At 37.7% G+C, this 26,222-nt stretch overlaps 1 protein-coding gene across 1 annotated transcript in view; it reads right to left on the reverse strand.

The window, feature by feature from the left end:
- The window catches only part of NKAIN2 (sodium/potassium transporting ATPase interacting 2), a 635,629-nt gene extending 618,322 nt beyond the window's left edge, over positions 1-17,307 (reverse strand). Inside the window, exon 1 of the mRNA XM_081530500.1 lies at positions 17,133-17,307. Coding sequence (XP_081386626.1) covers positions 17,133-17,291 — 159 coding nt within the window. The 5' untranslated portion in view covers positions 17,292-17,307. The remainder of the gene's footprint in view (positions 1-17,132) is intronic.
- Positions 17,308-26,222: the final 8,915 nt, after the last annotated feature.

The following is a 26,222-nucleotide window of genomic DNA, read 5'->3' on the forward strand; positions in this document are numbered from 1 at the left end:
GCTCCAAATCACTGTGGACAGTGACTGAAGCCATGAAATTCAAGGATGCTCACTCTTTGGAAGGAAAGCTACGACAAGTCTAAACAGCATATAAAAAACAGAGACATCACATTGCCGACAAAGTTAAATATAGCCAAACCTATGGTTTTTCCAGTAGTTATGTACAGATGTGAATGTTGGACATAAAGAAGGCTGAGCACTGAGAAATTGATGCCTTCATATTGTGGTGCTGGAGAAGACTCTTGGAAGTCCCTTGGACAGCAAGGAGATTAAAGCGATCAATCCTAAAGGAAATTAATCCTGATTAGAAGGGATTGGAAGGACTCATGATGAAGCTCCAATACCTTGGCAACCTGATGTGAAGAGGTGACTCACTGGAAAAAAATCCTGACGCTAGGAAAGATTGAAGGCAAAAGGAGAAGCGGGTGGCAGAGGATGAGATGGTTGGAAAGCACCACTGACTCAATGGACGTGAACTTTGGGAGACTGTGGAGGACAGGGGAACCTGGTGTGCTTCCGTCCATGAGGTTGCAAGGAGTCAGGTATGACTTGGTAACTGAACAACAACGCGAATAATCTATATTTCATCTTATTGTACCAAATGCTATTTTCTACGTATGCTATATGGTCACTTCAATTCCTAATCTCCTGAATTCATAGCAAACCTAGAGATATTGGGAGTTTCATGACTGCATGATTTTAGTAAGTTTATCAAATTAAAAATCTATTAATAGACATTAATAGCAAACTCTCATCTCACCCATTGCTTATGACCTCTTTTGTACATGCTTAATACACAAATATATGAAATTCAGCAATTAAACATTATAGTAACTCTAATTCTAGAATCCTTAGTATCCATATCTGTAAAATGGGTACAAGCACCACGTTTCCCTTACAGGGTTTTTATAGTATTTGAATGGTATATTAACGATAATAAATAAAACTTATTAAGTGGTAACTACATTTTATGCACTCTACTTAATTTAATACCTATAACATCCTTCTATGTAGGTTTCATTACCTGCTCATTATTAGATAAGAAAATTGAAGCACTGACTGGTTAAGTAACTTGCACAAAGTCATAGAGGCCACAGCCAAATCCAGATATTTAGATCCAGAGTCCACTTTTCCAACCACAAGGTCACACTGTGTGATATCCCATCATAGCTTGTTATTAACTGGTCTCTCAGTATTCTGTCTTTTCTAATCCATCCTCTGTATCACCAAAATGACCTTTCCAAAGCACAATCATGACATTATTTCTTTATAAATTTTAATCTGTTCTCACTAAAGCTATACAATCAAATTCATTCTCCCATTTAATGATACCCTTTGGCTTCCAGTTGAAATTCTCATTCCACTTGCCCAATAAACTCAAAAACATAGCCCAGTAAACTCAAAAACATTATCTTAGGAATGGACAATCCATTTTATCACATATCTATACAGCTTTCTACATCCCAGGCACATTTCTTGGAATGAACTTCCTACTCCTTACCACACAAGCAACAGCCACTTTTCAAGATACTGATCAAACTTTTCTAGTGAGTCTTTAGAAAGTTGACCAGGCTCTACTCTGGGCTATCTCTTGGACTAAACTTATCATGTCACATCCCATTGTGTTCCAATGATGAGTTTTCAGGTCTCTCTTCCTCATTGGACTGTGAGCTCCTCCAGGATGAGTTTAATTTAATGTAGCCTTGGGTGATAAGTGCCTGGTAACTGGAAAATATTTGGCTCTCAAATGCATTTATTCCAATGCAATTTGTTTCCCATATGAAGCTCATCTAAGTACCATATTAGCATCCAAGTCAACAGTTTAATTCAATAAACATTTATGGGACACTATTATCTGTTAGGCTCTGTGGTGGGTATGCACAGGTATGAAACACACATATCCCGCCCTCAAAAAGACCTGGTGAAACAACTTGGGCTCCCTTCCAGTTAATTTAGATATTTTCTACTAACAGTTATTTACAGGGTATTAGATGCACACAGAAGAGGGACACAGTGCAGGCTAAGAAAAGGAAGAAAAGAACATGGATATTAAGGCTATCTCCCCTCAAATGGCCATTTAACCCTCAATTACTAATAAAGGGGAATATTTTCCATCTAACAGCCACAGTTCACCCACTTGGTAATAGCTATGATAGCCAGGTTTTTACTAAGGTAACTCCATCATGGTCTAAGAGATCCAAAGATGTAAAGCCATTGTAACTAGCCCTGCTGGAAGAGTTCATGCTCTGATCATCCCAAATAGAAAACGGTTAGTCGTCTTCAAGTCTAGTGATCTGGCACTCTACAATTAGTGCTGTCAACAATAGGTGTCAATATGCTTCATTTCCCCTGACAATGAAGAAAGAGAGAGGGCGAACAGCAAAGAAGAAACAAAGAGAAATGCAACAAGACTATTGGGCCACAGATTTGGATATTTCTTATATCTACAATATTTTGAGGTGACATTTGGGCTTGAGAGTTTTTGTCCGAGTTCCAAATAACCACAACACTGCAGTCAATCCCTGTAATTTTCCTTCTCTGCCAAGGTTCTACAAGCCTGCCTGTTGACATGCTCTATCACGGCTTCCGAAATGTGAATTTCTCAAGGGCAGTCCTCTTGGATTCATCAGTGTATTCCTCTCCGTGCCAAGAACTGCATATCACACTTATTACCCACAACACAATCACTGAGTATTAAGTGGGAGTAGTTACAAATGTACAGTTAAAATTTCACTTCACCACATTCTCAGATTGCAGTAAAATAAAAAGAGAATTTATAGAAATAGAATTCAATGGATCTCTACTACATGAAAATGTTCTCTGTAATAGCTCATAAATTAGAGAATTTCTACATGCCCTTGTTCCCCTGCAGTCTGTTTTCAAGACAAAAGCCAGTGTGATCCTCTTAAAACATACTCAGGTCATGTCAACCTTCTGCTCAAAATTCTCTGATGGCTTTTCACCTGAGAATAAATGCAGTGGCCTGAGTCCCTCCATCATCTGGTTCACTATCCACTTCTTGACTTCATGTCCTGACTCTCCCTGAACTCACTCCACTAAAGGCACGCTGGTCTCTGTGCTGATTCTCCTGCCTCAATGCTTTCACATGTTCTGTCTTCTCTGCCTGGAAAACACTGCCTGACTCAATCACTTACTTCCTTCAATCATTTACTCAAAATTCATCTTCTAATTCAGAGCTTCAAGATCATTTTATCTAACTTCACAGTTTCACCCCTACCATGTGTTCCAAACTTCCCACTTCTGCTTTATTATTGCTCTTTTGCACTTGCCACTCTCTAACATATTTTGTATGTTTCCTTTTTATTTCCCCTCTACCTCACTAGAATGTAAGTTCCATGAGGGGTGGGATTTTTCTCTTTGGTTTATTAGCATACATTCTGTGCCTGGAACAGTGATTGCTATACTGCAGGTGTTCAATACATATTCCTGAAAACTGAACAAAACTCACTAATGAAAATTAAACTTTTTTGAAATAATAAGCATTAGAAGTCAGGAAGAATATTTGCTTGCTACAGTAGTGATTTATGGATGCTGTTCTATCTCTAACTAGCTGTGTAATCATTACTAATCACTTGGTTTGCTATCTTTAACAAAATCATTACCAATGAGAATTGATGAAGACTAATTAAAGATTAATTAACCATTAGTCTAATCTATCCTGTACTTTGCCAGAAAGCAGAAATCCCTTGGCATTCAGATGTCTTACCCACAAAATGGACCCACAAAACTATCTTTGAGTATAAGCTTGAAGAATTGCAAAAAGGAAGAAGGCGGAGTTATCTAGAGGGAGACCCCACCTCCGGCATGGATGTGGATAGCCAAAAATCCCTGTAACAGTGTTCCAGACATAAGCTATCCTTAAAGAGTTAGGGCAGACCCACTCTGCCTTTTGGAGCTTCCCCAGTGACTCAGCGGGTCAAGAATCTGCATGCGATGCAGGAGACACAGGTTCAATCCCTGGGCCAAGGAGATCCCCTGGAGAAGGAAAAGGCAACCCACTTCAGTATTCTTGCATGCAGAATCCCATAGACAGAGGAGCCTGGTGGGCTACAGTCCCTAGGGTCTCAGAGTTGGACACGACTGATCAACTAAGTACACATTCTGCCTTAGATTTCATTTTAAGTGAACATGTTTTTTGTCTTCTGGTCTAGTGGTTCTGTTTTCTTTTTTTCCATGTTTTATACCTATTATCAATGACAATGACAGCAAGAGTAGCAGTAACCACAGCAATCATTTATTGAACATTGATCTATTTAGGCTAATTCTTTGAGCAATATTCACTAATAGCGTGTTTTAAGATACTTATTTGCATTTTTTTTTCTTCATTTTATTTTCCTCTTTCAACACCTTCCTCCTCCATTTACTTGGTAATGGGTACCTTCATCATTGCCTCAGGATAAGAGTAAAACTAGGCAGTGAGTTGAGATTTTGTGTTCAAAAGTTAAACTCTGATAAGGCAGGGAATTCATGAAGACTGGGTTCCCTATGTCCTCCCCTACACATACACCATCACCACCAAAGACTAGAAAGTGTTTTCATCCAAGGATGCGGGAAGTCACAGGATGAGAGAAATCTCTGCAAGAAAGCTATATAATGACAATGGAAATACAAGAAGACTAGAAGAGGCAATAACAGAGAGAGCAAGGAGACCTGAGGAGGCAGGTAGACAGGGATGATGGATGTCTCAGTGGTACAGTGGGTAAACAGATGACTCACTGGCTGCAGGTGACCCTTCCTCTCTGCGCCACCCCCATTCCCACACCAGCGGCTCTACAACATGTGTATTTGGGCTTAGGAGCCCTAACCAGGATGAAAGGCTCAACTGTTCATCTGGGTTTGCAAGGTACTTTCCAGAGAATTGAGAAAGTGTAAACTAGCCCATAATCCTATGCACAAAACTTACTGCAACTCTGGCTAGAATGCATGGGGTGGGGGTGGAGGGAACTCCTCAAATGACTAAGATTAAATTTTCCACTAGTTGAGAAGAATAAAAACTCAAAACAGAAATTCAAGTTTTTGTTGGTTTTGTTTTGCCTTTTGATATACTTGTCACCTTGCTTATTTAATTTATATGCAGAGTACATCATGGGAAATGCTGGACTGGATGAAGCACAATCTGGAAGCAGGATTGTAGGGAGAATTATCAATAACCTCAGATATGCAGAGGACACCACCCTTATGGAAGAACATGAAGGAACTAAAGAGCCTCCTGTTGAAAGTGAAAAAGCCAGCTTAAAACTCAACATTCAGAAAACTAAGATTATGGCATCTGGTCCCATCACTTCATGGCAAATAGATGGGGAAACAATGGAAACAGTGAGAGACTTTATTTTCTTCGGCTCCAAAATCACTGCAGATGGTGACTTCAGCCTTGAAATTAAAAGACGCTTGCTCCTTGGAAAAAATATCTATGACAAACCTAGACAGCATATTAAAAAGCAGAGACATTACTTTATCAACAAAGGTCCATATAGCAAAGCTATGGTTTTTCCAGTAGTCATGTATGGATGTGAGAGTTGGACTATAAAGAAAGCTGAGTGCCAAAGAATTGATGCTTTCGAACTGTGGTATTGGAGAAGACTCTTAAGAGTCCCTTGGTCTGCAAGATCAAGCCAGTTAATCCTAAAGGAAATCAGTCCTGAATAGTCACTGGAAGGACTGATGCTGAAGCTGAAGCTTCAATACTTTTGCCACCTGATGCGAAGAACTGACTCACTGGAAAAGACTCTGATGCTAGATTGAAGGCAGGAGGAGAAGGGGACGACAGAGGATGGGATGGTTGGATGGCATCACTGACTCGATGAGCATGAGTTTGAGCAAACTCCGAGTGTTGGTATTGGACAGGAAAGTCTGGCGTGTGACAGTCCATGGGGTCGCAAAGAGTCAGAGACAACTGAGTGACTGAACTGAAAGATTAGGGCTTCCTTGGTGGCTCAGATGGTAAAGAATCTGCCTGCAATGTGGGAAACTTGAGTTTGATCCCTGGGTCAGGATGATTCCCTGGAGAATAGAATGATTACCCACTCTAGTATTCTTTCCTGGAAAATTCCATGGACAGAGGAGCCTGGTGGGCTATATAGTCCATGGGGTCACAAAGAATCGGACACAACTGAGTGACCAACAGTTTCACTTCCACAGTTTCCTACCTGGGATTCATACCTGCTACATTTGCATAGTTTCATTTCCATTTTGAAGCAATCCTATGTAGGGGGAATTATTATTTTTTTCTAGTTTACAGTTGAGAAAATTGGTGCCCAGAGAGGTTAAGTTGCTTGCCTAAAGGTATAACTGGTTCAAAATTATGTTCTTAATCTCTGCAACATACAGCTTTGAGCCTTGTTAATTTTATATTGTTAGTTTTGAGTTATTATTTTGCTTTCCATGGTTCCCTGGATACAGTGAAACAAGAAGCTAAAAAAATAAAGCCTTTTACAAAATCATGACTTTAATCATCGGATATTTTTGCATTGACCTAATGCTTACACCAAAAAAAATGAAAGAATGAATAAAGATCCAACATATGACACAAGGTCTGATCCCTCATTCCCTTTTTGAAGCAGGGAAGCAACCAAATAATGCAAATATGCAAATGTACAGAGTTGTGTGAGGGCTGCCTCTGGGGATATGCTGCCAGCTTTGCTGTTTAGCAACTGTGTGACTGACCATTTTAATTCCTCTGTCTATACTTAGATTTTTATAATCTTTAAAAAGATGATCACAGTAGCCTCTGCTTCATAAGACAGTTTGAGAATTAAATGAGTGAACCTATGTCAGATGCACAGAGGCAAGGGCTTTAAGGTGAATGCTAGGTTTTAACACAGACAATATTGCAAATCATTTTCTCTCATAACCAATAAATAAAAGAAGAACTCACTAGGCCTTATATAAATCACATTTTGTCCCAATTTATCTCAAAGAGACTGGCATAAATGGCCCATAAAAATTAAGGAAATTTCAATTACCCTAATAATTTCTAATTTTATAATCATGCAGATCCCAATTAAATGTGGTGTAATCCAAGAGAAAACTGTTTTGAAAATACTGGGTGAATAAATTAATTCTAGGTGATGTGCCAGGCGAGTTCCTAAGTGAGACCATGAGAACTGAAGGAAGTTCTGGCAGCCTGATTCCTGAAGCAAATCATAACCACAGACCTGGACCCTGGCTCTATCAGTTAAGGTCTCTGTCAATGGGGCATTTTCAGAAAGGGTATGCAAGAGCAACTCAGGCTTGAGGACAGAGATTCACAGAGTGTGTCAGTCCCTACGGTTAGCTGACTATAGCGTAACTGAGGCGATAAACATTAGCTCAGAATTCATTGGTCATCTGCTTTCCATCTTGATCATGAACTGGATTATCTGGGTGACCAACCTGATCGGGGTGTGGAAAATAGTCCTTTGGAAAAGAAATCCACTCAGTTATGGCCTAAGAGAAAAGCATGGGTAAACTCAGGCACAAGATTTTATTGCTCATTTCTAAGAGAATTTGTTGTTTGTATACGCTGTTGTGTATTGTTTCTCATGCAACCTCAAGAAAAGAATGCTAATGAGACATTGTTTATCCCAGGAGGAACGACATTATGGAAAAAGTAATGTGAAGATGAATTCTATCCTCTTGCCACATCCACGCATAAATTCTGTTTGCTAATGCTTATTTGTGTTTAAAATGTATCAGGAATTTGGAATACTTACCTTCAATTTACTCCTAAAGATTCTAAAATGTACACTATTAAGCTGTTGCCTAGATGAAGACACTGAAGCACAGATATTTCAAGTAAATTGTACAAGACTAAATGTTAGAGGAGAGATTTTGAAACCAAGGTTTTCTGAAGTCCAAGATGATATACTCTTAATTCCCATGCTGAACTCTTGGCGGGGGGGTGGGGGTGGGTGGGAATGTTTTTGGTATGCAGCTGCTAGATTTACGACTCTGGATTTTTTTTTTTTCTTTTTGTATTTTTCTGGTATTGGGGTTGAAGTTACATAAAAATATTAATGATTATCAGTGTCCATCTGGTTCCTGGGTTACCTTTAAATGGGCTCTGAAATGGCAAAGTGGCTGGTTACATTTAAGATTGACTAAACTGCCTCACATTCTTTAACCAGGTTATGAATTATACGTAGACATGGAAGGGACTCTCTACACTATTTCATTTTTCACAGAAATAAGTGAAAGAAAATTACCCTTCATCAGAAACCAATGCAGTTTTCCCAAGATAAATCCGTGACCTGTATCTCTGGGTGAAGACCTTCTGGATTTTTATCATAGCAACATCTCACTAACTTCAAAATATTTTGCCCAAATGATCAACTCAGAGCTTAAAGACTAAAATTTCCTTCTTGCCAATGGACTTGCTGGGAACAGAGTAGCATTGTTGAGACTCCAAGGTGTAAGTACTCTTATAAAGGATGATTTAATTAGATATCTGAAATGAATATTTTTTTCTATATCCATTTGTTCAGGGAAGAAGAGTTTCCAAAGAAAGATGATGATGCTCCTTTATGATTATTAAAGTCTTTGAAAAGCAGCAGACTGAACGAGAAAACAATGTCCAGAACCAGCACAATGGGCAATTTGTGACATGAGTAGATAAAGGGAAAATAGAAGAGAGACTGCTGGATTTCTAAAGTTAAGGACACGTACATTTTAATGCAAGCATCCTATGATTGACTACGGCTACAGTGATAGCTGCAATTTGATGGTTTGAGCAAATACTGTTCCATGTTGATTCTTTGGGTATCAATGGGCAACACACAGAACTCTGGACATCCTGATCATCAAATGTGATGGGCTTTCTTTTAGCACTCATAAGTGAGTAAGCCTCTTCCTTATTTTCCATTCATTATGAATTTCTGAAATGGAAACTTTCCTTCTATTGCTCCATGACTGGCTGCATGAAATTGCAGCATCCTCTGTGAGATAGAGGGATCACATGGTTATCTAGCAGCTGTGCCTTGTTCAAAATATCAGCACGAATTAATATGTATATTATCTTTGCAGAGTGAGGACTCAATCACTTTGCCTCCCCGCCAGGTTGGCACTGTTCAAACAAATGTTTGAAATTAGACAAGTGTCCTTTTTCCCTAACAGAATATGGAAAATTCAAAAATTCTGATATATGTGCACATAAACATTTCACCATTTCCCAAATACACAAGTGTGAAATGGCTGTCATAAATACAAATGTTCATAGCTGTGCACAAGACAGGGTCAAGCACATTACAGCTGCACGCCTTCTTGCATTTTATCATAACACGAAAATATGCAATTCCTTCCCCGACAAAGCACGGCTGTGGGCATTATTAAAAAAAAAAAAAAATGAGCCACAATGTGGTCTGAGCAATTATCACCCTGGAGGGAAACACACAATGACTTGAGTGAACAGGAATAGCTGTTTAGACAACTGGACATTACTAGTTCACTATCAGAACCAAGGTGTCAGATTCATCACCTGGCTTCCGTTTTAGAGAATTCCACTCACCTGAGAAGGAAGGCAGTCAGAGGACTTAACAAGAAATCATATTAAGTACAATCAAAAGCTGACTATAGATAGAGGTGACTATAGCAGAATAATAATTAGATGTTCATGAAGAGATGAGGCATATGTTCAGTTGTACTGTTGTCTTATAGTGCTTATTTTGTTACAACATTTTACTATCTACTTTATTTTTTTTTTAATTTATTTTTTTACTTTACAATATCGTATTGGTTTTGCCATACATTGACATGAATCTGCCATGGGTGTACATGTGTTCCCCATCCTGAACCTTCTTCCCATCTCCCTCCCCATCCCATCCCTCTGGGTCATCCGTATCATGCATTGAACCTGGACTGGTGATTCGTTTCACATATGATAATCCACATGCTTCCGTTCAAATATCAACATTTAAGGATAGAGAGAAGCAGTGCTTAGCAGGAAATTGGATTCAATTGCAATGTCCATTTAATGAGGAAACAATATAGAATGCCTCCCAGGTGACTCAGTGGTAAAAAATCTGCCTACCAATGTAGGAGCCGAAGGAGCCGCGGGTTTGATCTCTGGGTCTGGAAGATCCCCTGGGGGAGGAAAGGCAACTCACTCCTGTATTCTTGCCTGGGATAATCCCATGGACAGAGGAGCCTGGTGGGCTGCAGTTTGCGAGGTTGTAAGGAGTCAGACACAACCGAGCGCGCGCGCACACACACACACACACACACACACACATGCGTGATATACAAAAACTTCCAAGTCCTTCCTGTAGGACTTATTCATACTCATAATCATCAGCTTGCATTGCACCCTAACTAGATTTTTCATAGCCTCTCATTTTTGAAAACTTCCATTGTTTTGGGTTTTATAATGAAACAGATAAAAACCCACCACAGAAGTAAAGGAAGAAGCAGAAATCAATATATACAGCATTGCTATACTCTCCAGCCCCCTAAAAATAAGAAGACTTTCACCATTTTCTAAAAGCAGTTATCTTTATAAAACGGTACAACAATTGATGGATGTTTGTCTCAGAGGGATGCCCTCTGACATCTGTTTTATATATACAACAAACCAAGAGTGAGGATTTGCTAGATTGGGGAAATTACTTCAGGTGAAAGTAGAACATTTAATAACATAATAGCTGTCCATGAAAAATAAATATTATAGAAAATATGATACAGAAAGAAATGAAAATTTCAGAGTCAGAGAGTGAGTAATCAATATACACTAGAAGAAAACCAGTGTGTTGCTGCAATCTTTCAAAGAACACCCACAGTTCATCATTGTTTCTATTCGGCAACAATAGAGTTTTCTCCATTAATTCTATTTATTTAGAAAGCTTATTCTTTTAAAAATTACCTTTGTTGTTTCATAATGCATACATTTTTGCCATCATTTAAAATTAATTAATATCTTTACCTTCCATCAGATGATGCCAAGTCCTTAGGTAACCAAGACCTCCTATCACCTCTTTCCAACAAATTTGTGCTAATTCTGTCATTTTCCTACTCTCCCCACTTCATGCATTAGAGATTAGTACTAGTTTTTATTCATGTGATATTTCATTAATTTAGTCAATATTTACACATATCTGTATTCACACTATTCTTAAATTTCAGACCATATGATGGTGATTAAAATCCTTCCATCTTAAGCACCTTCTACAGACTTTCCCCTCGTGAGTAGCAATTCTCTCATTTGGTTGTTTAAAAGGTCTTTATTTTGACCTAATGCTAGCAAGACAGTTTTCATGGATAAGAAAATATAGGTTCATAATGATTCTTTCTCAGTAGACTGAAGGCAAAATTTCCCTGTCTTCTTGTTTACATTATTGTATGGAAAAGTTTAACATCACTTAATGTATTACTATTTTTACACCATATGATTTTTTTCTGGAGTTTTTAAAAGCTTCTCTTTGTATTTAGATTCTACAGGTTTACTATGACATATCTAGTTGAAATATATATTTATTCACATTGGAATTCTTTAGAATTAGTGGATTTTAGGATCGGAGTATTTCAAAAATTCTACTAAAAGTTTATCCATTTTCTGCCATTAGTGCCTTTAACACTCTGAACAGTCATAGGAGAGAGCCTTTCACTTGATCCTGCTTCTCTTTTCATCTTCCTTTTCTATTTTTCATCCTGTATCTCTAGACTTCATTCTGCATCATTACTTTGAAACAGTATTCCTGGACACCATTTCATATCTTTATCTTTGTCTAACCTGCTGTAATTCATTATTACAGTTTAAATCCCAATTATTATATTTAAATTTTACTGCTTTTAGTCTGTTTGGTTGTACTTTCTAGCTTCCTCTCTCTTGTTAAAAAAGTCAAAACAAGGCTTCCCTGGCAACTCAGTGATCAGGAATCCGCATGCCAAAGTAGGAGACACGGGTTCAGTTCCTGGTCTGGAAGATCCCCAATGCCACAGCACAACCAAGCCCATGAGCCACAACTATTGAGCCTGTGCTCTAGAGCCCAAGGGCCACAACTACCGAAGCCAGCACACCCTAGAGCCTGTGCTCAGCAATAAGAGAAGCCGGCACAGTGAGAAGCTCGCACACTCAAGCGGAGAGTAGCCCCTGCTCTCCCCAACTAGAGAAAGCCCTTAAGCAGTAATGATGACCCAGCACAGCCAAAAACATTTGAAAAGTCAGTAACTATTTCATATTTTGTTATTGCCAGTATCTGAAGTCTCTATCAGTCTGCTTCTCTTGTTTGTTTCTGTACATTTTCAGTTATGCTGTTTTGTTTACTTGGTTTTTTCTGTAAACTGCCTATTCCTTGAAGGGGGTCTATAGAAATTCTCTGAAGCCTGGATAAAGCTGGATCTCTATAGAAGGAACTGTACGTGTTATTCTTGTTGACTGGCAGGGACACCAAAGCAAGGATACTTTTAAATTACATTTTCCCCTCAGAATTCACACCCCTCTTCAAATAGGTCATGTAATTTGGATTCGAAAATGACATGAAGCTTTGTGGGATCACAATTCTCAGCCACACAAAGTTTGTGGTTTTGATTCTCAAAGTGCACCTGTTTCCCTTCTCCTACATCAAGGCTGAGATAGGGAAATTTCTTTGCCATCACCTGCTACATAACAGGGCTTGGTTCCCCTTCACTGTCATATAGTAAAGCAGTCTTTTGGGTTTTCAACTTTTTGTTGAGATCTTACATTACTTCCCCTATGTCTGTCCAGCTCTCGGTCTTAACTCCTATGGTCTGTGCCTCATGCAGCCTTTAAAGTAGAGACTGAAGGTCATGATTTTCTGGATAAACCCACAGCATGAAAGCAATCTTGGTGCTCATGCAACTCCCATAGTTACAAGTTCCATTTTATTTCAATACTCTTCACTTCGTTTGTGTGACTACGTGTGTGTTGTACCAGCAGTGAATTTTGACAAATATTTAGAAATATTTCTATCTAGCATCTTATTGTATGAATAAGAAGAGTTGTTCAGGATATCGAATAAATCATACTAGCGGAAAATGGAAACCTCATCCCATCTCCTTAGTGAGAGAACCTGGACTATGGATACACATGCATAAAACATTTGCTTTAATGATTCACTGTAGTGGTGGTTCTATATCTAAGCCCCACATCTCTCTCTAAAAAGTCTTGTGCCACCAGCAGCCTCTTCTATCTTGAGTTTCAAGAACATGCTTTTATTTTTGTAATGACCTCTACATTGCAAAATCCATTTACTTTGAAAGAGGAAACAGCAGGTGCTTGAATGCCAAGCAAATCTCATCTCCTGGCACTATTGCTTCTTATTTGAAACATTTTTCTCAGATTAGACTCATCCATTTATAGAGGTGTTGTAGCCACATAGTAGATGCTCAAACACAGTAGTAACTATGTATCAGTGGGCTCAGCCATTTTACCTTCTATTCTTCACAATATCCTGCCTTAAGAACTAGACCACCATCCCTTCATCATTTGCTGAAGTTTAGAACCTGAGTTTGTACATCATCTTCTCATTAGAACATTTAATTAATTTGTGTGTTATTCATACTTCATTTTCTAATACCTTCACATGGAACAGTCTGCTTTGCAGAGAGATTTATGCTCTGAGGTTATATAATGTCTAGCAAAGGCGTAGATTTCTTTTCATTTTTCCCTTTCCCTGTGCAATGTTGACACACTGATCTTAGATCACAAGCCCATATGACAAGAAACATACCTTGAAGAGCCAAGCAATGTACTGTAAGCTAAGATTTAGGGTGTGCTTACTAGATGTTCAGTGGAATTATGCTAGAATATCTAAAATACAGTATCACCCCTCAATCTACTATGGACAAAAGACATGTATAGAATTATAGATAGAAAGTTGTTTATATATTGTTGTTGTTGTTTAGCTGTGTCCAACTCTTTTGCAACCACATGGACTGTAGCCTGCCAGGCTCCTCTGTCTATGGGATTTCCCAGGCAAGAATACTGGAATGAGCTGCCATTTCCTTCTCCAGGGGATCCTCCTAACCCAAGGCACCAGTTTAATACTGGTGTCCTCTGCATTGGACGGTGGATTCTTTACCATTGAGTCACCAGGTTAGACCAGTTTATATTTAATTAATGATAAATGTACAACAGGGACTAAGGATTTTTGATAGCATTTGAGGTATAAATGCATGCTTTAAAAGAAACAAAATCCTTGGTGCTTTTAAGTAATAAGCATAATTACTTAACTCACCTTTGAAATTACTATATGAACAAAGTACTTTAAAAAGTACAATTCATTTAAAAAATACAGATGTACTAATTAACTGCTTAATAGTAGACATTCATGTACAAGAACTGGTCTAAATGAGCTCTGCCCAATTACCAAGACATGGAAAGGAAAGTGGGAAAGTGAAAGTCACTCAGTCGTGTCTGACTCTTTGTGACCTCATGGACTGTACAGGCCAGAGTACTGGAGTGGGTCACCTTTCCCTTCTCCAGGGGATCTTCCCAACCCAGGGATCGAACCCAGGTCTCCTGCATTGCAGGTGGATTCTTTACCAGCTGAGCTACCAGGGAAGCCCAAGAATACTGGAGTGGGTAGCCTATCCCTACTCTAGAAGATCTTCCCGACCCTGGAATCAAACCAGGGTCTCCTGCATTGCAGGTGGATTCTTTACCTTAGAGCTACCAGGGAATAAAGATGTGGAAGTCAATTCAAAATCATTTTTCTGATCACTCCATTTTAAAGATGAAGAAACTGGGGTCAAGAGAAGATTGATGGAAAAATGAAACTTGAAGCCTAACCTATCATTTGAGCACCAAAATACTAAGGGAAAAAAAGTCCCTCTTAGAATTTTGTGAACATAATGGTCAAAGAACTAAAATGTATTCTGGAGTTCATCCTTTTTTTTTTCCCCTCTTACATATGTTCACAGAAAATTCTTCATCATTCTAATGAAGCAAAGGCTATAATTTAAAAACAAGTGGTATCATAAAAAGAATTAATCTTTGTTAAAATGTTCTGCACACTAATTATTTCAATAACACTTTACACTTCTTGAATTTACCTTAGAAGAGTCTTCCTACTTTTCATTCAATAAAATTATTATGGTAATTCCTTATTTTAAAGATGCATGCATTATAGCAAAGGAAACCTGATGTGATAAAATTCAGTCTATTGAATACATACAAAACATAGTTATGCAAGTTTCCCATTAATATGTAATTTAACCCATAAGGGGGAAAGGAACAGCTAGTGCATCACACAAATGTACATTTCAGAATCTACCCTCAGGCAGTCTTGTAGTTAAAAGCAGGAGAAACAGCCTATTTTTGCTACTCTTACAGAAAGAACAGCCATCATCCACTCACCTTCCACAAGCCTTCAGGAGAACCCTCCTTTTACATGAGTACAGCCCCAAGTGTTTCCATATCTTGAACTAGCAATCATACATATCTGAGCACTTGCTCACTTGAATTATTTTTAGTAATAGAACAAAATGAAATTCTTTACTTTATGACATTGAACATAAGTTTTGGCAAATAAAATAATTAAAATTACTTTTTCATTATCATCTCTTGCTATTAGTTAAAATGTTTCAGGTTGTTTTCAGAGAAAAAATAAAACCTTTCTAATGTCTAAGCACAATCATACAAACACAAACAGAATTCTGAACTTTCATATTCCTCAAAAGAAAAATCATGGGAGCTGGCAAGAAATGCCAGATATTTTAGAGGATGAACAGATAAACTTCTCAAGCAAATTTTGGCTCTTCACTATGTCATGGATAACTGCTCACGCCAATGCATCATTTTGCACCTATGGTAGCTAGAATAGAATAATGGCTTCCAAAAATGTCCATTCCCAAATTCTTGGAATCTGTGAATATACTGCCTTCTATCACAAAAACAGATTTGCAGATATAATTAACATTAAGGACCTCAAGATGGGGAGATTACTCTGGATTCTAGTGGATCCAATCTAATTACATGAGTCTCTAAAAGTGGAAAACCTTTCCCATTTGAGGTCAGAGAGATGTGACAGAATGAGACGATGGCAGAGAGAGATGATGGCATGCCAAGACACTCCTGTTGATTCTGAAATGTAAAGCTATGTGCAGAGATCCCAGAGAGGCCTTTAGAAGTTGGCAAAGGCAAAGAAATGGACCGTTCCCCTAATCCTCCAGAAAGAAACAGCCCTTCCAAACCTTGATTTTAGGTCACTGAAATCCCAGCTGAACTTCTGATCTACCGTACTGTAAGATAACAAACCTTGTTGTTTTAAATCAGTAAGTTTGTGACAATTGGTTACAGCAGCAATAGAAAAAAAATATTCCCCAGAACAATCTTGTGAGAAGGGAGAAAAGAGTGTCTTTTCTAGTTGAGAAAACCAGTGCTCAGAGAGAATTTCCTCTGCTAAAGAATAAGCATGTAAGGTCCTGACTCCTAAATCCAGATCCAGAGCCCTTTATAGGAGAGGCGTTGAGGCCATGATGACTAGGTTGAATGACTCTCAGAACACTAGCTCACAAAGACAACAAGGCTGTGAAACACAGAGATGGGGGCTAGTGAATTATAGTTGGCAGAAGCAGGTAGGGCCCAATCTCAGCAGTGTGGAAAATGATCCTGTTTTGGAGGAACATCTGGAGGAGATCCAGTGTCCCTGGTCCTCGAGAAATGAGGGGCAGGAGAGGGGTAGAGATGCTGGTATGTGTCAGACTGGGTGACACCAAACACCACTGTGAACATATATGCTGTATTCAACAGAGAACAGAGAGGCAGCAGTGGCTTTTAAACAAGAATGTGCCTTCTTAAACATGGGAATTAAAATGATGGGTCTAGTGGACTGCGGAACAAGAAATACAGTAGGAACAGACTATAAATAAGAGACTCCAAAACAATGGAACACTATTACATTGGCTCCAGTGAACTGCAATGAAAACTGAGAATATGACTAAAATAGAGGAATGGCAGTTTTTAGATACAAAAAAACAAAATGGTTTCAGGAGGAATGCTGAATGCAGGATGCAGTGGAGAAATGACATTCCATAATCTGAGACTTTTACCAACTATTATTTTGTGAGCATTTACCAGATGCTCTTTTAAGCAGATTTTATAAATTCTATCAGTAATTAACATTCCATTAAGCACTATGTGTTGGGCTCTGTGTTAAGTAAATGTATTATCTCATACTCACCTCGCGACAAATTGATGAGAGAGGCACTCTTCCTATCTCTTTCACAAATCTTGACCAAGATGCAGTAATGATACAAAACATGCTCATGATTACAAAACTAGTAATCATCTCTCTCCAGGACTCACACTCAGGACTATCTGAGTGGAAATTCCCAACCATAATACTGCAGACACAGTCTTCTAATTCTTGACACAATGTTGCATTACATCTTAGTAAAGCTTCTAATTTCAGGGGAAGTTCATTTTTTTCTGAATATCTGTTAGTGAAGCATCAAAAAAATTTTTACTCTGGTTAATCTTGCAACTGGGGGAAAACACAAGTTCAAGCTGGAGAATAATACAAATTCCTTCATTTTTAACAAATGCAAACAGCCTAGTGACTCATATTAGCTAAACTGCAAGACTGGAAGCTAATGAAACCATAAATACATATATATCACTCTTGTGGATTCTAAATTCTGTGCTAAATTAAGTCAAAACACTAAAATTATAGGGATGGCATAAATTGTCAAGTTTTATTTCTCCCAGAGTGAGACTCTTTAAATACTCACTAAGCTGCTTAGTATCTTTTCAATCAAAGAACTTTCACAATACACTGAAGTGATAAAATGGGATGTGTAAGAGTTAAACTAATAAACCACCGGATTAAGTGTCGCTCAAAATACTATCAGGTTTAAAAGCTAAGGAGAACATACTTAGATGAACAAAAAAAGAAGGAAAATGTCACTAGAATTCACCAAGAGCAAACAGCGGAGAAATAGCATGAGACATGTTTCCACAGTGAAAACACCTAGCTTATCTCTGTCTAATTAATGCACCGAAGAAGTAGAACTTTAATTAAAATATATTTGAGCATGGAGCAAACATGAGCAGGAATGGATAGAGAATAGCTGTAGATTTTAAAAATATCAAGCAGTTCTATTTTTTATTTTTTGAGGATCTTCCTTGCTGCTTTCCATATTGACGATACCAATTTACATCCCCACCAACAGGTGAGGTGATATCTTGTGATTTTGATTTGCATTCCTTTGATAACCAGTAATAATTAGTGATGTTGAACACACTTGCATATACCTGTTGGTCATTTGCATGTCTTCTTTGGAGAAATGTCTATTCAGTTTTTGCCTATTTTAAAAATAAAATTGTTTGTCTTTACTAGGTTGTAGGAGTTTCTTATATATTTTTTATGTACTCACCCTTTACTACATACATGGCCTGCAATTATTTTCTTCCACTCCATATGCTGAGTTTTCTTTTTATTGATGATTTCCGTCACTGTGCAGAAACTTTTTATTTTGATATGGTCCTCCTTTTTTCTGCTTTTGTTATCCGTGCTATTAAGGGTCATATCCAAGAATCATTCAAAAAAGTGAAGTCCCTCAGTCGTGTCCAACTCTTTGCGACCCCATGGACTATAGCCCACCAGGTTCTTCCATCCATGAATTTTCTAGGCAAGAGTACTGGAGTGGGTTGCCATTTCCTTCTCCATGCATTAGTCTACATGTGCATAAATCCTCTCTACAAAATGCCTACCAAGTGACCATTCGGACACTGAAGGTGGATGCACTGGCTATGTTTATGGTATATTGAAGCTATTTTCATATTCTCACTACTGTAAATAACAAGATATTGCTGATTCTCACAAAATACATGAAAAAATGTTTTGTGAAATGAATATTTTGGCACCAAAATCTGGCAAGTGATCATACAATTCCCTGTACATAACTTGGTTACTGTGTGCACAAAGTCTGCACTAGATAAGAAAAGCAATAACAGTCAAGCTAGAATTACTGAAAGATTCACCTTATCCAATAATCTAGGATTCTGTTCTTCAGTAGCAGAGTAATTGTAGGAAAAGCCAAATCAATAATTGCTGAGAGTTTGATTGAAGGATTCATGGAGTTCTTCACACACAAACAAGTATTATAAAACAACTGCAACATTTACGGGAGGCCATGGTGCCAACAATCATTGATTTTAAGATCGACACAGGTGACACTCTCAATATCCTGACTGCCAAATTCCTCATATTTCTCGGTTCCAATGTCTTCCTCTTCATTTTGTCCCCTTTACCTTTGTTTCAGAACATATCCCACTTGCTTGCAAAGCCAGTTCTGTCCTTGAACCTCTTTCATCAAATCGCTCTTGGAACTCTGTCCTTTTCTTCACTTTTTATCTTCTATGTCTCCTCCTCAGTTTTCCTTTTCATGTTTCCTATTCTATAGAAAAGCTTTCCATGGAGAAAAATACTATAAATTCCTCCATTGTAAGGTACCTTCCTTTGTAAAATCTATTTAATACCATCTGTTTACCATTGCAACAAAAAGAATAAAATACTTAGGAATATATCTACCTAAAGAAACAAAAGACTTATATATAGAAAACTATAAAACACTGATGAAAGAAATCAAAGAGGACACAAACAGATGGACAAATATACCGTGTTCATGGATTGGAAGAATTAATATAGTGAAAATGAGTATACTACCCAAAGCAATCTATAGATTCAATGCAATTCCTATCAAGCTACCAATGGTATTTTTCACAGAACTAGAACAAATCATTTCACAATTTGTATGGAAATATAAGAAACCTCGAATAGCCAAAGCAATCTTGAGAAAGAAGAATGGAACTGGAGGATTCAACCTGCCTGACTTCAGGCTCTACTACAAAGCCACAGTCATCAAGACAGTATGGTACTGGCACAAAGATAGAAATATAGATCAATGGAACAAAAAAGAAAGCCCAGAGATAAACCCACGCACCTATGGACACCTTATCTTCGACAAAGGAGGCAAGAATATACAATGGAGAAAAGACAATCTCTTTAAGAAGTGGTGCTGGGAAAACTGGTCAACCACTTGTAAAAGAATGAAACTAGAACACTTCCTAACACCATACACAAAAATAAACTCAAAATGGATTAAAGATCTAAACGTAAGACCAGAAACTATAAAACTCCTAGAGGAAAACATAGGCAAAACACTCTCCGACATAAATCACAGCAGGATACTCCATGACCCACCTCCCAGAATATTGGAAATAAAAGCAAAAATAAACAAATGGGACCTAATTAAACTTAAAAGCTTTTGCACAACAAAGGAAACTATAAGCAAGGTGAAAAGACAGCCTTCAGAATGGGAGAAAATAATAGCAAATGAAGCAACAGACAAACAATTAATCTCAAAAATATACAAGCAACTCCTGCAGCTGAATTCCAGAAAAATAAACGACCCAATCAAAAAATGGGCCAAAGAACTAAACAGACATTTCTCCAAAGAAGACATACAGATGGCTAACAAACACATGAAAAGATGCTCAACATCACTCATTATTAGAGAAATGCAAATCAAAACCACAATGAGGTATCATTTCACACCAGTCAGAATGGCTGCTATCCGAAAGTCTACAAGCAATAAATGCTGGAGAGGGTGTGGAGAAAAGGGAACCCTCTTACACTGTTGGTGGGAATGCACACTAGTACAGCCACTATGGAGAACAATATGGAGATTCCTTAAAAAACTGGGAATAGAACTGCCATATGACCCAGCAATCCCACTGCTGGGCATACACACCGAGGAAACCAGAATTGAAAGAGATGCATGTACCCCAATGTTCATCGCAGCACCGTTTACAATAGCCAGGACATGGAAGCAACCTAGATGTCCATCAGCAGACGAATGGATAAGGAAGCTGTGGTACATATACACAATGGAATATTACTCAGCCATTAAAAAGAATACATTTGAATCAGTTCTATTGAGATGGATGAAACTGGAGCCCATTATACAGAGTGAAGTAAGCCAGAAAGAAAAACACCAATACAGTATACTAATGCATATATATGGAATTTGAAAGATGGTAACGATAACCCCATATGCGAGACAGAATAAGAGACACAGATGCATAGAACAGTCTTATGAACTCTGAGGGAGAAGGTGAGGGTGAGACGTTCTGAGAAAATAGCATTGAAACATGTATATTATCATATGTGAAACAGAACACCATTCCAGGTTCGATGCATGAGACAAATGCTCAGGGCTGGGGCAATGGGATGACCCAGAGGGATGGGATGGGGAGGGAGGTGGGAGGGGGGTCCAGGAAGGGGAACACATGTAAACCCATGGCTGATTGATATCAATGTAAGGCAAAAACCACTACAATACTGTAAAGTAATTAGCCCCCAACTAAAATAAATAAATTTATTAAAAAAAAAAAAAAGAAGCACTACCATAATAAAGGTGAAAATATACCTGACAGATACAAGAAGATGTAGCACTTAGTAGTGATGGAGCATTATGACTGTAGGGGTAGGATTATTAATGATTTTTCTTTATATTCTGAACTCTGTTTCAGCTTACATACTTTCATATTTCAAAACCTTCCTTTAATGTTTTACCCTGTATTTGTCCACGATCAAAATTAAAAAAAAATTGTCTATTCAGTGGCTTCCACATTTACAACTTGCCTGACACTCACCCTTCAACTTACCTTAGTTTTGTTTCCTTTTTCTACTTAATTAAAATAGCTCTCATGAAGGCATCCAGTGACATTAAAACCATAAGATATATTTTAAATTTTCCTTTATTCTTAATGTCTTTGGCTTTGTTATAATTAAATACTGTCATCTCCTTGAAATCTCTCCTCTCTCAGCTGTCTTATACATTCCCAGGCCTTCCTGTGTTCCTTATTCTTGTTCCTTTCCAATTTCTTTTTTGCCCAACCATCTATCTAGTCCTTGGATGCCAGAAATTGACAAGTGCTACTGAATTTCTTTTCTCCATCTCTCTTTTCCCCTACTTTGTCATTTGTTTTATCATATTCCCTAAGTTCAGCTCTTACCTCTTTGCAAATGACTGTTAAATGAGTCTCTGTGAATATGCTTGTTCCCTTGAGCTACATATACTCAATTGTCCGCTGGACATATCTTATAGTTATCCTCGTGACACTTAAAAAACCCTACCACCCAGTAATTACATCTTCTCTCCCCTCAATGCGACCTCTCTTTTGCTCTTCTTACCCTTATAATAGCATCATTTTTTAGATAGTAATCAAGCTCAAAATATCAGGGTGATATTTAGAATTCTTTTATTGCCCCATATATTCAGGATATTTGCTATACCGCCAGTCTAGCCCTATAAGGATTAATGTACTTTAGGCACACTTTCCTAGTATTTTCATTTCCTTTCTTCACTCAATGTTTCTTTTTCTGCAGAAGTATCACTCCCACCTTGCTACTTCTATATTCCACCAAAAAGCTGCCTACACACACACAAACACATACACATACACACACACACACACACACACACACACTCTTACACATCTAGCCTTCTTGGGTTTAGTTCTTTCAGTTATGTTTTTTCTCACTAGAATTTTATTTTTGTTCTACTGTTCCCTTTCACAATATAATAAAACAAAAAATAAATGCTTTATACATCTCTGTCTCTACTAACTAGTCACTCATTCCTTACTACTACTACTAAGTTGCTTCAGTCGTGTCTGACTCTGTGTGACCACATAGGTGGCAGCCCACCAGGCTCCGTCCCCGGGATTCTCCAGGCAAGAGTACTGGAGTGGGATGCCATTGCCTTCTCCAAATCAACTCATTCCTTAACCAATTGCAGTTTGTTCTGTTCTGGGATTGCAAATCAAAGTATCCTTATTCTAGTAATTACTGACTTTTGCCTCAGCGAGTCTGAGCTTTCCCAAGTCTCACCTTTCTCAGTTGTTCTGCAGTGTTTCGTATTGCCATTTACACCCAGTTCCCTAAATAGCAAGACTGGCCTCTACCATATGCATTTCTAAGCTGGTTCTACTAGGTTAATATATCTCTCTATATAGATTACTCTCTCCCGACTCATAATGTAGAAGTTATCAACATTCTTAAATTGTTTCTCTATACTATCTCTCCCATATGTTTCTAAGTTTTAAACTAGAACACTTGTGTATTATCTAAAATATCTCTCATTTCTCATTCTCAGTGTTGTGATCACAAGTACCTAACAGACACCTCTGTCTTAAATTCACACAAGCAAAACCAATTTTATGTTCTAGGTTAAACCCAGTAGCCAATTGACTACCCATATCTATTATTCCACTGCCAATTCAAACACTTCTATTTTTCCAGTAGAAACTGTTGTCAAAAATACTCCATTTTCCTTTCTCCCATGCACCCAACTTGTTGTCAAGCCCTAAGCACTCAACATGTCTAATGTTTATTTCAAACGTTCCTCTTCTCCACTGCATTTTCAATGCTACAAACCTATTTTTCCTCATATCAGGAGAATCTTCTAAAAGCACTCTTCTGGTAATGTTTACCTTTACAAAAAGCTTTAGTGTCTCCCCATTATTTAACAAATCAAAGACAATTTTTTGTTTGTTTTTACTTCTCATCCTAAGATTCAGAATCTCTGAAAACCTGTGTATGGAGCTCTATGCAACATCCTCTGGGTCACCTTTTAAACTAATCCCATGCAACCTTGACTTTTAGAATGATAGTTGCCTTTGACAAAACCAAAATATCTGTAAGTTTGCTAAGGGCCCAGGGTGCAAACTCTGGGTACCCAGGTTTTGGAACCATTGAGGCACAGTTTAACCCAAACCTACCTTCCCTGCACCATGCACCGTTCCTTCTTCATCCCTCCATTCTAGAAACTCTGCAAGCTCCTCAAAGACAGGGACATATTTAATTTTCCACATTATACAGCACATAGTACAGTGCCTCATATATACTAAGCATTTATTAATTGTTCAAGACAAATGGAATTAATAAATTTAACTCATTCAGTCAGATAAAGTCATTACAATTAACCACATTAAAATATTACTCTTTGCTATTTGTTGTTCAAACATACTTCCCAAGTACTCAGGGAAAAGAAGGGTATGTTCCTTACACAAATTTTATAGCAATGTATTTTCTGCCTCTTTTATGGTCCTTAAACTTTACTGCATTATAATGGCACAGAAGAGGCTATATAAAAAATGGCTCAAGGAAAATTAAATAGAAAAAGAAACCTAAAACTTTAATTCAAAAACTCACCATTTCCATCCAAAATAGATATTTCCCCTTGAAAGCAAAAAATTAAAACTGGCAGCCCACCATATATCATAAGTTAAGTTCTTTATTAGTATTATATTTTGCTTCCATAATGAGTATCATCAAAATCTAAACTTACAAAATGATTACTAATAACAAAGTGAGACTATCTTTAATGCCTTTAACAAGTAGGTTAGTATGAAGTACACCAATTTTCTTAAATGTGTTACTCTTTATGGATACATATACTCTGCTTTGTGTAAAGCTGTTGGAAACTGAGATATTTTCTTCAGATAAAGTGTAAAAGCCCAAGCCAGAATTCAGCTCTTTGTAAGGGATAAACAAGGGTACTTTCTCAGAAGAGGTGAAGAAAAATGGACATGTGATTTTGACCTTCAGGATTTGCAAGCCTCCTGTAAGATAAAGTATTAAAAAAAATTAAATGGTGTTTAGATGAAGAAAAGTGTTTGATGAGTATATAACAAAGCACACTCTGCCTTTTAAGCCTTGGATAGAAAGTTAAGAACAGATGGAAAATTCCATTGTGTGCTTTCTGTGCCACCTGTCACCATCTGAATGGTAGCCAGCATTACAACTCTACCTTATTTAGTCTCATGATGGAAAGATTGGCACTCCTGAGGAACTACTCTACTAGAAATTAATGATACTTAAAGCTTGCAATAAATATAAGAATACAGACTGCACTTGTAATCAAAACTTGGCAATCCATCATTCTCCATTCATTCAATACAATTTTGAAAAATGTTTATAACTTTTGTGTTAGTTGTAGACTGTGTCTTGGAACTTATGGAGACTACTGAGCTAAATGTACAGTTGGTGAAGCTTACATGGAGAGATCCCACATAAGCTTATTACCTCAGGCAGATGACACTGATACAGGATGAAGAAAAATGTTTAACAAAATTGAACAGGAAGTATCAAATGATTAACATATTATCAGTACATTTAGAAGCATGCATTATGTCTGTATGGTGTGGTGGCTGCAAGGTTAGAGTCACAACGAGTAACTGTTTAAATAGGAATAGATGTAGGAGGATACAACACGTGTTTAAGGAATATATGGTATGCATAGTAGAATTGACCACTTGATAATATACCTCTAACGGAGCTCTATGATTATTTTATTTGGAATTATTCTTTCTTTCCCAACTGTGCCTCCTGGTTTGTAAGAGCAGATTAGTGATTTTAAGGGTATAGCTTATATTGTGCTGAATCCAAAGAGATGACTAAAGAAGTTCATGTTGAATTCTTATTTCTGAAGAAGGACTGTGACAGAAATTGTATCTTAGGAAAGCTTTGTGTGAAGGGAGGAAGAACTAAGATGTGGGGAATGATAGCACTGGAGTGTCACATTCCGATTCAATGATGCTTGAGAAACAGAAATGATAGAACAAATCTGATGCTGAAAAGTAAGTACACAACCACTCCTGAGAGGAAAGAAACATGTGAGTGGAAGAGCTAGAGAAAGTGGGAGAGTTAGGTTGGCCACATGATGTTCTGAGTACATATAGACATGACCTAAATTTCAGGATAACTTTGAAGAAAGAGATGATCTGCAAAGCCGAAGACACCAAAGGAAAGATGAATGATGTTAAGAACCGACAATTCAAAGCAAATCTTTGTTGATTAATAAATAAAACACTTTAAAGACAAATGGCTATGCTATCAGAATGATCTGGGGAAGTTAACATAGTATAACAAGCAAACATAATTTAGCAAAAAATAAATAAAAGGGCTTTAGAAGATTTCATCAGGTTATTTCAGAATTTTTGGAGCCAGGTATTTAGAGCTGGCATCACATTAAAATAACAAGGTCATAGATTACAAATGTCCTGGGATATGGAGAATAAAACCTATACAGAGACATATCATATTCTAAAATTTGAAGAGAGTGAAGATGGCATGTTTGGACCCATTTTCATTAATGTTCTTACATGTGAGTATGAAGTCTGAGGAAAGGGAGACAAATAAATGGAAACAAGCATATCCCTAAGCTCCTCCCAAAGCCCTGGAATGGGAAAACAGGTCACA

The sequence above is a fragment of the Giraffa tippelskirchi genome, chromosome 9 (genome assembly GCF_054371585.1).
Source record: "Giraffa tippelskirchi isolate mGirTip1 chromosome 9, T2T-mGirTip1v1.2.pri, whole genome shotgun sequence".
In the NCBI taxonomy this organism is placed as follows: Eukaryota; Metazoa; Chordata; class Mammalia; order Artiodactyla; family Giraffidae; genus Giraffa; species Giraffa tippelskirchi.